Source organism: Dipodomys ordii, unplaced genomic scaffold, assembly GCF_000151885.1.
Source record: "Dipodomys ordii isolate 6190 unplaced genomic scaffold, Dord_2.0 Scaffold190, whole genome shotgun sequence".
NCBI classification, from domain to species: Eukaryota; Metazoa; Chordata; class Mammalia; order Rodentia; family Heteromyidae; genus Dipodomys; species Dipodomys ordii.
This window is the reverse complement of record NW_012267406.1, coordinates 2129969-2146550: the sequence shown is the minus strand read 5'-3', so window position 1 is coordinate 2146550 and position 16582 is coordinate 2129969. Positions and strand designations below refer to the sequence as shown.

At 36.1% G+C, this 16582-nt stretch overlaps 1 protein-coding gene across 1 annotated transcript in view; it reads right to left on the bottom strand.

Moving 5' to 3' along the window:
- Positions 1-270: 270 nt before the first annotated feature.
- The window catches only part of Prex2 (phosphatidylinositol-3,4,5-trisphosphate-dependent Rac exchange factor 2), a 172233-nt gene continuing 155921 nt past the window's right edge, over positions 271-16582 (bottom strand). The window contains exons 24-26 of the mRNA XM_013034479.1: positions 9213-9432; positions 8022-8229; positions 271-454 (exon numbers count right to left, since the gene is read on the bottom strand). Coding sequence (XP_012889933.1) covers positions 271-454; positions 8022-8229; positions 9213-9432 — 612 coding nt within the window. The remainder of the gene's footprint in view (positions 455-8021; positions 8230-9212; positions 9433-16582) is intronic.

The window sequence follows — 16582 nt, the reverse complement described above, 5'->3', positions numbered from 1 at the left end:
TGAGATCTGGGAACTGCTATTCAAGCCAGCCTCAACAAGAAAGCCCATGAGACTCTTATTTTCAATTAATCAGCAAAAAGCTACAAATGGCAGTATGGCTCAAGTGGTAGAGAACTAGCTTTGGGCACAAAGCTCAGGAACAGTGCCTAGGCTCTAAGTTCAAGCTCAAGGACTGGCACACACACAAAAACATACTTTTATTGAAGACCTTGTCTTAAATGCAGAATCAATTTGATCTAATTGCTGAAATGAGGTTGAGAAATTCAACAGTTACCTGTAGGAATCTCTGTTGCTGATGGTGTCATGGCCTGAATCTTCTTGCTCATCCCCTGCCACATTGAAACAGACTCGTTTGCTGTTTCTTTCTCCTTTCTCATTGTCGCTGTCTGTTGGTACTACACATTCTGAGGTCTTACGCTCCAATTTAGGAGAATATGTTATTGAAGACAGAAGACTGAAATGTGATATTACAAAAATAAGTACACATTTTCAAATTCACTGCCACAGATAGCTACCTTATTTATTTCATATGAGGAGCTTACAAACATTTCTACAATGTTTCCAAGTCTCACATCATTTATTCTCTTGTGTAAAAAAACTTGACAAAGAAAGTTTGTTATTTTTATAGCCAGCCTCTGGTGGCTTACATCTGTCATCCTACTAGCAATGGGGCTGAGATCAGAGGATGGCAGTTCAAAGCCAACCCCAGCAGAAAAGTGAAACTTTTATCTCCATTTAACTAGCACAAAGCCTGAAGTGGAAGTGTGGCTCTAGCCTTGAGTGAAAGAAAACATGCAAGAGCATGAGGCTCAGAGTTCAACTTCCAGTTCCAGCACCAAAGAAAGAAAGAAAGAAAGAAGGAAAGAAAGAAAGAAAGAAAGAAAGAGAAAGAAAGAAAGAAAGAAAGAAAGAAAGAAAGAAAGAAAGAAAGAAAGAAAGAAAGAAAGAAAGAAAGAAGAAAGAAAGAAAAAAGGACTGGTCAAAGATGATTCCTAATTTTTGTTCAGAATGAGTAACAGAAATGAGTAGTCAGAAATTCAATAGTACTTAAACCCACTGATAGCCTTGTATTTAGGACAAAGTTATGGTAGTTTCATGGCAATCATAACAAGGCTGTACCAGGAATGAAATGTGAGCAGTATACGCTCATAGCTAGCAGCTGTCCTTTCTGTCCACCTCACCATTACACCTCTACCACAGAGGACACTTTAAAGTATACCCAAATATTAAAAGCAAATGTTCAAAGTGCTTCAGGCTCCCTGCAGGCTCAGCCTTAAATGTTAGAAACCCACAGACCCCTGCTTTTTGACAGAGAATTTCTTATTGTCAATCTTCTCGCTGCACACACAAGCAGAATTCCTGGCCTTACTGACTGCAAGAGGCTGAAGCAGAGTCACATCAGCATGAGGACAGGAAAAAGCAAGGGTCACCCCAAACACACTGGAAATCCAGTCAGAATGAAAGATGCCCGATCTGCCCAATTTAGCTCAATGCCACCTTAAGACTGAACTGCTGAGGTAGTTTTTGAGTAACTATTGATTCTACTACTCCAAGGCTTAAATGGGTAGCTGTACATTGCTGGTATTCCAAAAGTCTAACTCAAAATCAGGCAAAAATTATCTGGGTTCAGGTGGCTCACAACTGTAATCATGGGCTACTCAAGGGGCTAAGATCTGGAGATCACAATTTGAAGCCAGCCTGGGCAGGAAAGTCTTATTTCCAATTAACCACAAAAAGCCGAAGGAAAGTCACTCAAGTGGTAAGAGTGCCAGCCTTGAGCAAATACACTAAAGGACAATTCCCAGGTCCTAAATTCAGGCCCCAATATTGGAAAGTATGCACATGCATACATGCATGCGCATGCACACGCGCGTGCGCGCACACACACACACACACACACAAAAGACTAAAAGAAAAGAAAGTAAAAGAAAAGAACTAGGCAAATCTAAAGCAGACTACAAAACTTGGGAGATATATTAAACTCTATTTAAGCCAAGAGCCCATGTAAACTTTTCAAACCAACAATTATCTTCTCCTGTACTAAATACCTATGGTGTACGGTTCCAACCACTGACACATACTTTTACACTCATTTCCCATAGCAATGTAATGATTTCTTTTTTTATTTTTAAGGTTAAAAAGCAGCTTATATCTCTTAAATATCCCTGACCATCAAACCCTGTGCTGAACATTGAATAGATACTTGTTAAGTAATTTCACTCTTAAACACATTTATTGTACCATGTGTTGTCCTTGGAACTATGAATATAGTACTTTACAAAGCACACAAAAGTCTCAGAATTCATGAAGCATAAATTCCACTGGGAGAAGACAAACAACAAACAACTAAACTTTACAGTATATTAGATGGTAATAGATGTAAAAAGTAAAAGTAAAAGGGGGGAAAAAAGGACAGGAAGAGGGCTGGGCCTGGGATGTGGCTCATTGGTAGAACTCTGGCCCAACATGTATAAGGCCCCCAGCACCAAAAAGGAAAATACACAAAAAAAACCCAAAAACCCACAGACTACAATTTCAAATAGTTAAGGCAGGAGATGTCTCTCTGTGAGGTGACGTTTGAATAATATTAGAATTTTTTAGTTATAGACATCAGTGAAAATTAAAGAAGCTATGTTACATTGCTCTAGGCTCTGTGATCATCTCCAATAACCGAAAACTATGAATTATTTGAAACACAGTTTTTCTATCTAGAAAAAAATACTTTCATGGCTTGTAAGCTAGATTTTAATATTTATTCACTCTTTATACCCAAAAGATTAAAACATTAGGTTAACTCCAATTACCCAAGATCCATACTGCACAGGCAGATGAACTCTGAATACAATGAAGAAAGATACACAGGCATTCTATTTATGCAAGAAGTCCTTGGTGCTTATATATTTTTAAATGAGAACATTTACATAGTTTGTTCAGAGTTACAAGTATTACATTCACTTATTTTCTTCTCATTTTAAACAGATCCAGTCATGCTTGCACTGACCCTAAGGGAACAAGGTTTTAGGTTTACAAACAAATGATAGGGAACCTTGTTATCCACACCACGCTCTTATATGAAATCTCTAGACCAGAAAACATCAAGGCATGTAATGTGCCTTGTGCATGCCAAAGTATTCTCTTTTGCTTTTGCTCACATACAATATTCAGCTACCTATAATTAATACATTAATTAAAATTCAGATCAACACTCCATTCCATATCAATTTCCACTCTATTGTTGCTGGTTAGTATTTCTGAGCACAGTATATTCTATCTACTGTATATTTTTCGATATAGCATCATTATCATAGCTAACAACCATTGAAATCCTTCACATTACTGAATAGGTGTAAGTTCAACATATTTAATAGTGAGTAATTTATTATAATAATTATACTAATTTAATAATTATATAATTATTAGTATTCCCATTTATGAAGTAGGGTAAGGGGACATACTGTTACATACATTTAGAAAATTAAGCAGACCCTCCTTGGTTCCTTTTGTATTTGCATATAGAGAGAGATTTATAATTGTAGTTATAAGAATAGATATCACTTAAATACTGGAGAGATTAAGGGGGGTGTCGCTGTGGTACAATCCTGTGAGGTATTCCTCTAACCTTCAAACATAGGCATGGCCTATGGTGAGTGAACATTATGGGGGTCATTTCTAGGGAAAAACCTCTACATAAGTGCAAAGATTGTCCTAGTCCCTTCTCATATTTTGACAAACAGAGATGTTTCAGTTCAAAGAACACCTTCCTGCAATTCTGAGGATAATGTAGAACAGAAACCCAGTGCCCCAAAATGGGCATGGAGAATGAGCAAGAACAAAACCCTTTGTTGTGTATATTGGTGAGACTTTTACAGCTTTGTAAACAATGAGGGAGGTAAAAGCAGAAGCATAGAAACTAGATGTCTAGAGAAGACAATATTGATAACTGGAGTGGAAGAATGTCTACATGAATAGGAGGACTAGGCGAACACTTTCCACAGATCTGCCATTAGCCCGATTCTTGAGTGCCTAGGAGGCTGGACACAAACACCTTGGAAACACCAGGCAGTGCACCCTTAGGTGGCACTAAAGTTGTCCAGGAACAGAATGTGTCTAGTGAAGCTGGCACTCAATGTGATGAGTCTGGAAAGATGGACAAAAACGGAACATGTAGGAACTGGCAGGGCACAATACCACACTTGATATTACAATTGGCCCTCTGCATCATGAGTTCAATATCCATAGAATCCATCAATCTTGGATCAAAAATATACAAAAATTCCACCTGTACTGCATATGTATATTTCCTTGTCATTAGTGCCTAAATAATAAAACAATTCTTCACATAGAATATACATTTTGTTACAGATTATGTTATCTGAAGATGACTTAAGTAGTAAGTTATATGAAAGTACTATTTCATTTTATGGAAGGGAACATCCTGGGATTTGGGAATCAGAAGGGAGTCCTGGAACCAGTCTGTGGAACCAAGGGACAACTATGGTTTAACTACAGTGTGATTCTGTGTAATGCTCTTCACCAGGAACCAGCCCCATTCTCCTTTGCAGACTCGAGTGGCACATGCTGAATACAGAATGTATCTGAGAAAGAAAGGCACAATCTGGCAATTATTATGGTGGCAATAGTAAGGGAGATGGCGAACTCGGTCTAGAGTAAAAGACACGCACAGATTGTGAGAAGTGTAATCTACACAACCTGAAGTGGAATGGGGGAAGGAGGGACAGGAAAGAGAAGAAGCAAAGATGACTTCTGAACTCGGGCTTGAGGAGCTGAAGAAGTGAGAAACACTCCACTAAGTATGAAAAGCCCTGAGTGAGAAATGATCCAAACAGGCTTGAATCTAAGGAATTGGAATTCAGAACGATAAGTGCAATGCATTTGAGATATCTGTGAATCATTGCAGTGTTGCTCTCTTAATCAGATCTCAGAGGGACTGTGAAAAGGAAATAAGGAATACATGTAATAAGTGAATGCATGTAATAATATAACCTTAACCAGCACTGAAGTACCTGTGGTAGATATTGATTCTGTGTCTTCATTTTTACACTTACCAGAAAAAATGCTTAAGGAAACTTCAAATATAATTCTACCACCAATCCCACTATTCCTATTCAGAGCCCCAGGTCACTACTGATGAGTGCAACTTGCTTGTCACTAAATCCTGGAGCATCTGGTCACAGCAAATAAAGCCTGTTCCCATATCTCCTAACTTAACTGGCCCCTGGCCCTCTGCATTAGTTTCTTTCCAAGGAAAACTCACAAATCCTCTACTTGAAAATTCCATAAAATGTTTGGGATTACTCATGAATTATTTTTTCTTTTACTCATTTCTAGTATCTTCTGTCATTAACCAGGAAATAGTCTACTTAGGAGAAAAAGTACTCAGCCTCCCAAAGTGAAATAAAAAATCATAATCCTCAGTAAAGTCCACAACATGACTTTATCTCATATTACTAGACAGCAAATTCATCTCTAATTCCACATTTGAATCTGAAACTAAGTAAGAGGGTTTAGCAAACATCTATGTGTTATAAGAACTTTTTATATCTGTAGGTATTCCCAAGTGACAGCTAGCCAGACCTTAGGAGAAGACAAATTCAGCACCAGGTCCTTCATAAGAAAAATCAATTTTTGGAAAGGCAAGCAATGAAATCTTACAAGGCAATTTCTCTTAAAGCCTGGAAAAGCATCTGAGATTTACTTCTGTTGCTTGAATAATAATAATTACTACATGGTGAGAAAACTGTCTCCTAACGAGCTTTTAAATAATTCGTTAAGCTCAACTGCACTGCAGAACCTATGAATACAAAAAGCCATGGAGAATGTAGGTCCTTGAACAACTGGACTGTTTTAACATGATTACATTGTAGATTGAATTATGAGGAACAATTTTAGATTAGAATTAAATTATATGCTCTACATGGAGAAGACCAAGATTATGTCTTCAATCATTTGTTCATTTCATATCATTTTCCTAATACACATGCAGAGCTGGGAAATAGCTTTCAGAATGAGAGAAAGTTTGGCAAAAATATTTGGGTGAAAAAAATTATAATTTTCAGGAGCTTCAGCTAAAAGAAAATCCAAACTCCTTTGTGCAACTAGATATTTAAATATAAATATTTTAAACTAAGTAAACAAACCTCTGTGGTTCAAGATTTCCCTTAAAAATTTATCTAAAATACCTAAATCTAAAAAAAAAAGTCAGCAAAATAATGACATGTGGATGAAAGCTAGGCAACGTTGGGAGTGGATGCATTAAAGAATTTGTCTCTGACGCAGTTTCAGAAAGCACATCAACAACCCTGCCACTGACTAAAGAAAAGTGGAGATAATAGCTCTTGGCCTAACTGGAAATGTGAGACTGGTCTGGATGCTCTTCTAAAGTTCCTTTGAGAACTGGGCACTACAATTCAGTGCCCTATACCAAGGATTCTATACACTTCCCCAATATCTTCAGAAAAGAACAACTTTCTAAAATAGAAAGTATCCATGTCATGAAATCACATTTATTAAATAAAACAAATGCAATGACCTAAAATGTGACCTTCTCTCTCACCAGGATTCCAAGACAATTCGCAGTTATTCAATTGCTTAAAAATAGTATGTTGTCTTAGTTACCTCAGACTGTTTAGTTCATCTCTAAATGGGGAAGTTGCCATTTAACATTTTAGAATAACTAACTTTTTAAAACTAGTTCCTTAGGCATGGGAAAATGAAATTCAAATTATAAACCACTTACAAAGCTGCAAAAGTCACAATTAAATATAGATTTGAAGATAATTTTTTAAAAATATATATATAAAAAGATGCACCAATGACTTTTTTCATAACTCAGAAACTCTACATTTATTATTTACTTGTTTATTTACTGATTTATTTAATGTCAGTACTGGGGCTTGAACTCAGAGTCTCATGCTCTTTCTCGGCTTACTTGTTCAGGTTAGTGCTCTACTACTTGAGCAGTAAATTTCAAAAATATATAGAAAAAATGAGATGAACTCTACCAGTGTAGGGTCTAATGATTACAAAAGCATGGACTAAGTTCTAATCTCATTTATCTATGGAAGGATGAATGACATATGTATGTGAAACACACAGTCCATCTGTGCCAGCAAGTTAAATCAGCCACTTCATAAAGACACTACAATGAAAATAGGGTATTGATGCTTATATAATTTTCAGAAATCTATTGACTTTGGATATATTCAATAACTTCTGCTTCTTGAATGGATGATGAGCAATCATTATAAGCAGCCGTGCTGTTAATTGTTTTCAATGTTAATTTCTTTAATTTTTCCAAACCTGGAATTTGTTATTATCATCCCTCCATTTCTGAAGATGAGAAACTGAACCATCCCCAAAGCCATGCAGTTCCAAATATCCTGAGATGCCTTAATTAGATGTGAAGGACCACAAGAAAGAAACATGTGACAAATTACTCTTCAGAGCTCAGGCGATTCTTCAACCACCACACTCTTAATAAGAATCAGACTTTATCCAGTTCAGAACATGCTTGTCAACTCTCAACATCTTATCTAGGTGAAAACTTCTAAATTACTGGCCTAGCTATTAAGACCATTGCTTAATAGGCCATTAATTCAATTAGTACAGAGAACTGGTCCTGCAAATAAATACTCTTTGCATCTGCTTACTTAACAATAATGTTATGCATTTATTATTACTTTGTAAGTTCCAGAAATATCTCTTTAGTACATATACATCAAATATTATTTCCTAAACTGCACTGAAAACAAGGAAACCCCCATAGTTAGTAAACAGCAGATATTTCTCAGTGTAATTTAGCATTCTTCTCTAAAACATAATTTTATCATAATCTTCCCTGATAGTAAATGTTTAGCATATCATTTTAAGGTTCTAGAATAAAAAATATATCTCTAGGATAAGTACAAGTCTGAGAATTGAAAACCTGAATGGATTTGTCAAAAGTCATTTTCTACATCTATTTTTATTAGATACTTTTGAATATGACATAAAATACTTACTCATCTATTTGACAAACACATAACTCCACCTCTTTCAGTGCAGTATGGAGTTTTCCCAGAAGCTTCTGATAGATATCTTGTGTTTCCAAATCTTCTTCTTTCAACAAATACCGGAGACCATGGCCTCCTTGTTGTCCCAGAGATAGACCAGAAGGTGCTGCCATGGTAGTAATTGTGTGCTGAATGTACACCATAGGGCTCAGTTTCCCTGTGGGGTTAAAATTATTCCATGGTGATATTGGTTACCTTTGACTTATGACTATCCACCCTAATACAGTTTATTGATCCAAACTTAATAAAAATACAATGTCAAACCAATACTGGATTAAATCCAGGAATTAAGGTTTATGGGAAATTGTAATTAGAAGTTACTCAGTTCAACCCTTGTTCTGTTGCAATGGTGTAGAGTAGCCTTATATATTGTCTTCATGAGCCTCAGCTATTTTTCTCCAAGTTATAAGGTTAGTTCAGACTAGTGACCGTAATTTGAATTTAGGATCTATCACACATTTGAGGAAAGCAAAAACATTCAATCCTTTTTTTTATGAAACATGTTTCATAAAATAAGCCATGTTCAGAAAAGGTAACATGTCTTCTAATGTATGTAGATGCTAGACCTAAATGATAAACATATATGTAAACACATATAAGATTGTATCTATCTATTTATCTATCTATGATCAAACTGAATAAGTACACTGTGGGCAAGATAAGATGGTATGGCGAATGAAGCCTTTTTGATTAATTAACAGGCACTTAACAAAAATGAATATTAAGAAGTTGAAACAGGTCCTGTCTCAAATGTAGGTACTAATTGGAAAGAGGCAGGTGGATGGAGCAGGTGATGGATAACAAACATTTTCAGAGTATTTTTGTAAATGAATAAAAATGGAACAATTGTGCTTGCTCAATTTTGTTTCAAAAGGGGAAAGAGGGAGAGGGAGAATGATGGAGGATTATGATTAAGACATATTACATGCATATCATGCACAAACGTATTATATTAATAACCTCTGTACCAATCATTCAAGCTAATAAAAAACCCTCTAAAAAAGGAAACAGCAAAACTGATGGTTTCTAATTTCATGCTTTAGATACTTACTTGGAATTATCTGAATGGCTAGAGTGAGGGATATGTTCTTTATAGAAGTTACTCTTCATGACTTGATAAATTTCGAAAAGCTAACCTACCTTGCTCAGATTTATTTTCTTTATCATGAGAATTATGCTTCCTATTATCCAGTTGAACACCAAATGCACTCCCCAGAGAAGTTGATGTTTTGGGATAAGAAACTTCCATCACATTGACATGGCAGTTGGTAGGGCAGAAATCACTGCTGTGCAGTGGAGAGATTTTAGATTTGGCCTGTTTAAAGGTGGGCCAGGCTCTATTCTTTAACACTCGAGAGAACTACAAATTAAAGAAAAAATTAAAATCACTTGAGCACATAGTAATAAGTCAGATATTTCACTTGCATCGCCTCTAACAAAAATCACAAGAAAATTAAATCATGCCAACTGGAACAAGGGAAATCAATTATAAGTTGTTAGAAATTAAATGGTTATCTCAGAGTCCAAAGGTTCTTAATAAATCAAAGCCATATAGACTGAAAATGTATAAAATTGCTTTGCAATTCTGATTACAGTTGAGAAACTAAAAAAAGAAATGAAATCCCAGTGAGCACACCACTTCCTAGCACTCAATTCCACAGGCTCCCAGAAGCTGAGAAAGTTTAATAGAGAAACTCCACCCAGAGACCCCAAGGACAAGAAGCAGATCTTTAACAAGGCAAAATAGTAAAACAGGATAGCTTTCAGGTGAAGGGTAGATGAAAAGTGGGATTATATCAGGAATCATCAGAACCAACCAGAGCATATGTCTGAAAGCGAGATACGGCCATGTTGATCTAGATTTGCTGGATGACTATACTTAGCTAATAATCACTGCTGAGCTCTGGGATCAGAATGAGTATAAAGACTGTTTGCACTCTGCTTTTCTGTCAGTCAGTGGAAAGTGACACTCAAATGATTGAGACTTCCACTGCTTCAAAGGGTGCAATGAGTTTCCAATCACATCCATCTGCTCCTTCCCTAGTCCATAAAACTTCCCCAAGTCTGATCCTTACTCAGCATATTTTCTCTCTGAACCTTCTTTCCTTTTCTCCTTAAACTCCTTCTGGCTTTCATACAGTTCCATTCACATACTTATTACTCACTCTCAGCCTTTGTTAAGTGTTTTATAGTATATCTAGAAATTTCCTGCCAAATTTCATCTCTGTATCTTCAGATTCTGGCAACTGAGTTCCTTTCCTGTGTCCAAGATTACGTTTCCTGGTCACTCACTAAATTATAGTACACTATAATCCTCCTTGGAATTATAAAAGATTGCTAATCTCAGTTGGAGATGGCAAACTTTATGAGGATACTAACTAAAAATGTCTTGCGCCCTATCAATAGACATCTCACAGAACTGAACTGAATTGTGTTCTGAAAGCAATGAAAATGACTGCTTTGAGAATACAATTGGCTAACCGTGGGCTATGTATGATGGCCGCAGTAATGAGTAGGTGTACAAATGGTGTACAAATGTGTACAAATCAATTTCTTTTATTAATCTTGGGAAAATAAAGGAATTTGGATGACATTTCTATGTCTTCTTCTTACTTGAAAACTATAAATGTATTCCCACCTTCTTATTCTATTATTATTAGGGTAATAATTACAAAAGCTCATCTCACACACACACACACATACACACACACACACACTTGTATACATACATAATGTATGTTAAACTATTTTCAAGTCACATGCTAGAAACTAGGTAGCTCAATGAATGCTAGCATGTTGTAGGGATCTAAAAGGAAACAAGATGAAATTTAGGAAACTATTAATGAGACCACTCACAAATTTGGTAATAATAAGTAGGGAAAAATCATGAATACCAAAAGAAAATAAGTTAGATATTTCCTGATCCATCTTCCTTACTTTCCTAATATACCACCTTACTAATAAACACATAGGACAGATTCAGAATTTAAAGAAGCCTATGCACATAGAACCTTGAGGGATGCTCCAAATCATAGCATGCATGAATTAAAACTGCAACACATAGACTTAAGAGACACACTCAAATCGTGGGAGACACCTCAGGATGTTAGACAGCCACAAATTCTTTTCCATTGTCAATGTAGAATTAAATCTTAGAGATTCTCCCATGGTGCACAATGACATAGGAATAAATGTCATGCCGTCACAGTACCCATCATTGTAAGAAGTTATGCTTCTCTTACTTTCTTCTCTTTTGATTAGATACCCATCCATTCAAAATAGGAAGAGGGTATCAATCCCAGACCTGTGCTAAGTGCCAGAAGTATAACTCTTGTGTCTTGGAGGGAGCCCCTTGCCTTCATGCTCTAGGAGGGACATAGGTTAAAAGTGATATAATAGTCTTGTTAGGTATAACAATCATATCATTGTAATTATATGTACCAGATGTATAAAATATGCAGTTATACCTTTATATCATATATATATATATATATATATATATATATATATATGCCAGGTAATTAGAAATGTTGTTAAGTGCTAATAGTTAAGAGGAGCATGTAATAAAGAGCTACTAGTATGATCACAGATAGTGAGGATAAGAACGACATTCTAAGGGGGACCTCTCAGAACTATTATCTCAACAAAAACCTCTGTGAACACAGTATGGCCCCACCTTTGAATGCTTGGGAGAAGTGTTTGGTCACCACCTATCCAAATGTATGTGAGCTAGTAAGACTCAACGAGAAACCTTTCCTACCAAGAGCCTCTCCTGAGAAGAAAACAGCCCTGTCTAACATCCTGAGGTGTCTCCCACGATTTGAGTGTATCTCTCAAGTCTATGTGTTGCAGTTTTAATTCATGCATGCTATGATTTGGAGCATCTCTCAAGGGTCTATGTGGTTAAAGGCCTGGTCTCTAGATGACACTTTCCCGAAGTGGTAGAATTTTTTGGAAGTGGAGCAGGCCGGGTAGAAGGCCTTTATCTCTGTTTCCTGTTTGGTGATATAAACTCTTTCACCTCACTCACTGATTATCGGGTTGATGGATTCTTGAGGATGTGGCTTGATTATAAAAACAAACCTCTTTTCGTACTTGATGGCTCATATGTGATGGATGCCCTTTATCATTTAGTGACAAAGCAGGAAGGTTAGCAGATAGTGATTAGATGTAGCCATCCAATCTTTAACTTCCCGGTCTCCAGAATTGCAAGCTGAAGACATGAGCTCATAATTACCCAGTCAGTATTGCTTAGTTATAACATCAGAATTCAGACGAAGGCAAGCAAGCATCCTCAGGTGAAGGAGGAGGCAGCAAGAGCACTCTCTCAGCCACAAGTACTACAACATCCTGGATACATTTCGAAGATCAAAACTGTGCTCCAAGCCAGCATGCTGGTACTCAGTTTGTAAGGAGTTCCTGTAATAAAATCTTAAAACAATAATGGTAATGGCCTTAGGTATTGAGATACTGACTGTGAGACCTGCGTGGGAAGGCTGATTGTGCCATGCATAAGTGCCATGAAAACATCAACCAGCCTATCTGTTTTTAGAGAACATCAAACGAAACACCAAATTCACTAATATGCTTTGAGAAAATTCCCTCAGGGAAATAGAGGAGCTCCTCTTCTCAAGTGAAAATTGCAATTTTGCAATGAAGACATGTATAGGGTAAATGGTCAGGTGAACTGGAAGGAAAAGCTGTGGACTTAATATGGTATAGCCTACCTAACATAAACGTACCATCATAGCTTTCACTATCAGTTGTGGATGTCCCTCAGTACCTGCACAGGACTGGTTCTAGGAGACCTCAGAGAAGCCAACAGGCAAGGATGCTCACATGCCTAATATGTTGTAGTATTTGTAGAGAACCTATATCTATCTATATCTATCTAGCTTTCTAGCTATCTATATCTATCTATCTGTCTGCTATATAAATGCTTTGCAAATATTTTTACATCATTGTTTTTATTTTTTCAGATTTGCTTAAATCTGCAGTGATTGAATCTGTGGGTACAGCACCCACAGATACATAGAAACAGCTCTATTTAACAAGTGGCCTCAGTATACTACTCTTAGGGATGTGGAGAAACATCAGTAAAATTGGGTGGATTTGGGGTCATAGCTAAACAGATAGAATGTTTACTTTGCACGCAGGAGGCCCTAGGTTTAATACTTAGCCCCAAGATCAATAAACCAACACACCTTAGAGATGGAACTTCAAGTTTTTAATGTATTAGGAGCTAACTCATGAATCAATGACCTTGGATATACATTTAAATCTAGTTATAGTCACTTGACTAAAAACCAGAAATAAAACAAAGGCAAGCTATTATTGTGTACATGATCTCCCACTGAAATTAAATGTCAAACTCTGACATGGACTTACACTTTGTATTCAAGGTTTTGTACATCGTTTTCGAAATCCATGTTATAATTTAAGGTCTATATGGAATTAACAAGTAAAGCCACTTGGAATATTCAAGATAAGGCTTCCAAATTTTCCACATAATATTTTTTCTTAGATGTTTACATATGATTCCCAATATCTAATTAAATCCAATTATGGAATTACTCTACATCAGAGAGATGATTCCAGAATTAAGAGATGTTCTTAGGGAAATTTCACAGAGGATGTTATCCAAAACAAGGCACAGTGTCACATTCAAATCAACTCTCTATCCCGCTCAGCTGAGAATAAATACTTGCTTGGGATTCGTCTAAGTCTCCAGTAAAGTGCACCTAGCCTCCAACATGGACCAAACACACCTATGGTCTGCACAGCTGACCAGGAAATCTATTGCAATAAATATTACTACAGAATGTATGTAGAAACTACAGAAATCAACTCATTCTTAATTTATTTTTTGCCGGTCGTGGGGCTTGAACTCTGGGCTTGGGTGCTGTCCCTCAGCTCTTCAGCTCAAGGCGAGCGCTCTAACAGTTGAGCCACAGCACCACTTCCTCATTCCTATTTTTAAGACCTCAAATTTTAGAACCAAAATAAAACAAAGCCAGAGTCCCTCAGAGTTTAGTTTCTATGGACACATTTTTATTTCACAAAGAGGAAAGTGTTGAAGCTTTCCTTGGAAAGAAAAATAAGTTGCTAATAATTGGTAAAAAGAAATATGTGGAAACCTAAAAATCAATGTGCATGAATGCTATGGTTTCTGTTGTCATAATTTGACATATATATTGAAGTAAGCTTATATAACCTCTTATTGCTTTAGGTAGCTACATCTTATTAATAATGAAAAGGTCCCTGAAATATTTTCTTGATAACCTTCTCTATTGAGAAGACAGTCAACTATTTTAGGTATATTTATGGTTAAGTGACATAGTGACAAAGATAGCTTTAAAATACCTTAGGTTCTAATTGGATAGAGGATGTTTTTATTTCTAAATTTAAAAAAAGAAGTGAGAAGGCAGCACCTAGTCTATTTGCCAGCTATTTGATCTGAGGCAAAGTCTACTGTGGGTGCAGAAGAAGAAGAATGTCAATACATGCATTTGTTTTGAGACTCAAACAACAGAAATAACATACCCAAAAGGGCTATCTGTAATTTGTATTATTATTTTTATCCTCTAAAATTATAACCCATTAGCCTGTCCATATCTGTGTTGAAATTTTCCAAGATCTCAGTTACTTATGAGTAGACAGAATATACTTCTCACCTAGGGGTCATGTTTTTGAAAATCTCAACATCTGTCATAAAACATGTATATTAAGTACATACTTCTAATCTCCTGCATTTATATTTATATTACAATAATCTAATATATATCTATTATATAGATATATCTCTGTATCAATATATTATATAAATATCTCTATTTTATATAATATATTACAATACATATATCTATTATATACAAATATGTATATTTTATATAATTATATATCATATATACATATATAATATATATTATATACATTTATAAGTAGATATACGCACCATATATATATATGTATATATATATATATATAGTGTTTTTTGGTACCAGTCCTAGGCCTTGAACTCAGGGACTGGGTGCTGTCCCTGAGCTTTTGTGCTTAAGGCTAGTGCTCTATTACTTGAGCTACAGCCCCAATTCTGGCTTTTTGCTGGTTACTTGGTGATAAGAATCTCATGAACTTTCTTGCTGGGGCTGGCTTTGAACTGTGATCCTCAGATCTTAGCTTTGTGAGTACCTAAGATTATAGATATGAACCAACAGAACCCAGCTATATTCTTTACTTCCATATATTTTATTCTTCAATTTTTACTTTAAGTGTGAGAGGGCAACTGCTTGAAATAATTTATTTATGCTCCTATTGCCCAAGTAACCAGAGCATCTTGTATTTCCCTATTCTTCCTGCAGCAAGTATGCTTTTGTGATATTGAATCTATGATCTATGCAACTGACTTGCATGGCAAATAACATCTAAACTATAAATTACAAGATTTAAACTATACATAAGAGAAGTTCACTTTTGCATAATGCCGTCTTTTTCAAGGGTATGAGTGTGGGTACTGCCCAGGTCACTCTGGTGGTGTTGCCTCTATGAAGCATCATGTAAGAAAGTCTTTTAGAATTCAGACTAAGAAAAGCTATACTATGTTTTGGAAAAAAAATGTGTATTGCAATAGGTTGCTTCCTTTTTCATTTTGGATACCAGGAAGCTGAAGACCAAATGTAGTATTAGATTTTGGCGAGTAAATAACTCTTGGGACCTGCTTACATGTGAACCTTTCCTTGGTGTTATATACATTCTCTTCTAAAACAGCTTTACTCTATAGAAGATCCTGACAAATATCCTTCAGTATTCATTTTCCTCTTCTTTTAGCAATAAAACTCCTCAAGTTTTAGTTAGACACACAAGATGTCAGCCTGAGATAACACTTCCTGATATCGCTTTCACTAATGGAGTACAGTACAGTAATGTGGCTACTTCCAGGCCCAGAGGAAACTTTGTACATCCTTTGTCCTCATTTAAGCATGTATAAGTTAAGACAGGGTATTGAACCAACTTTGGCCTTGAGGAAGAGGGCAATATCCTGGAAAGAAGAGTAAAAATATGACTGCTGGAAGATTCATAAATGATTAAGCCTCACTCCACTAGACTTGTCAGGTTGAACTTGTATATGAAAACAAAATAAATCTACGTTGTTTCTTGGTCCTCTAGAAAACTGCCAAGTTAACTTGCTGCCTAAATTATCTTGATCCCAATGTGATTTTTTAAAACTATTTCCAGTGTTATTTTTGTTATTTTATTTTGGTACTTGTATTGTAAAGGTGGTTATAATTATATAAGTCAGGAAAGAAGTGCATTTCTTTTTGACACTTTCCAGTAGCATAGAGAACAAAGCAAAAAGAAAGGAAAAAAACAGATGAGAGGAAGATAAAGAAGAGGAATAGTAGGTGGAGAGGAGGAACAGCAGAGGAGGCAGAGGAAGTAAAGGAGAGAAGAAAGGGAGGAATGAAGGAAGGAAGGAAGGAAGGAAGGAAGGAAGGAAGGAAGGAAGGAAG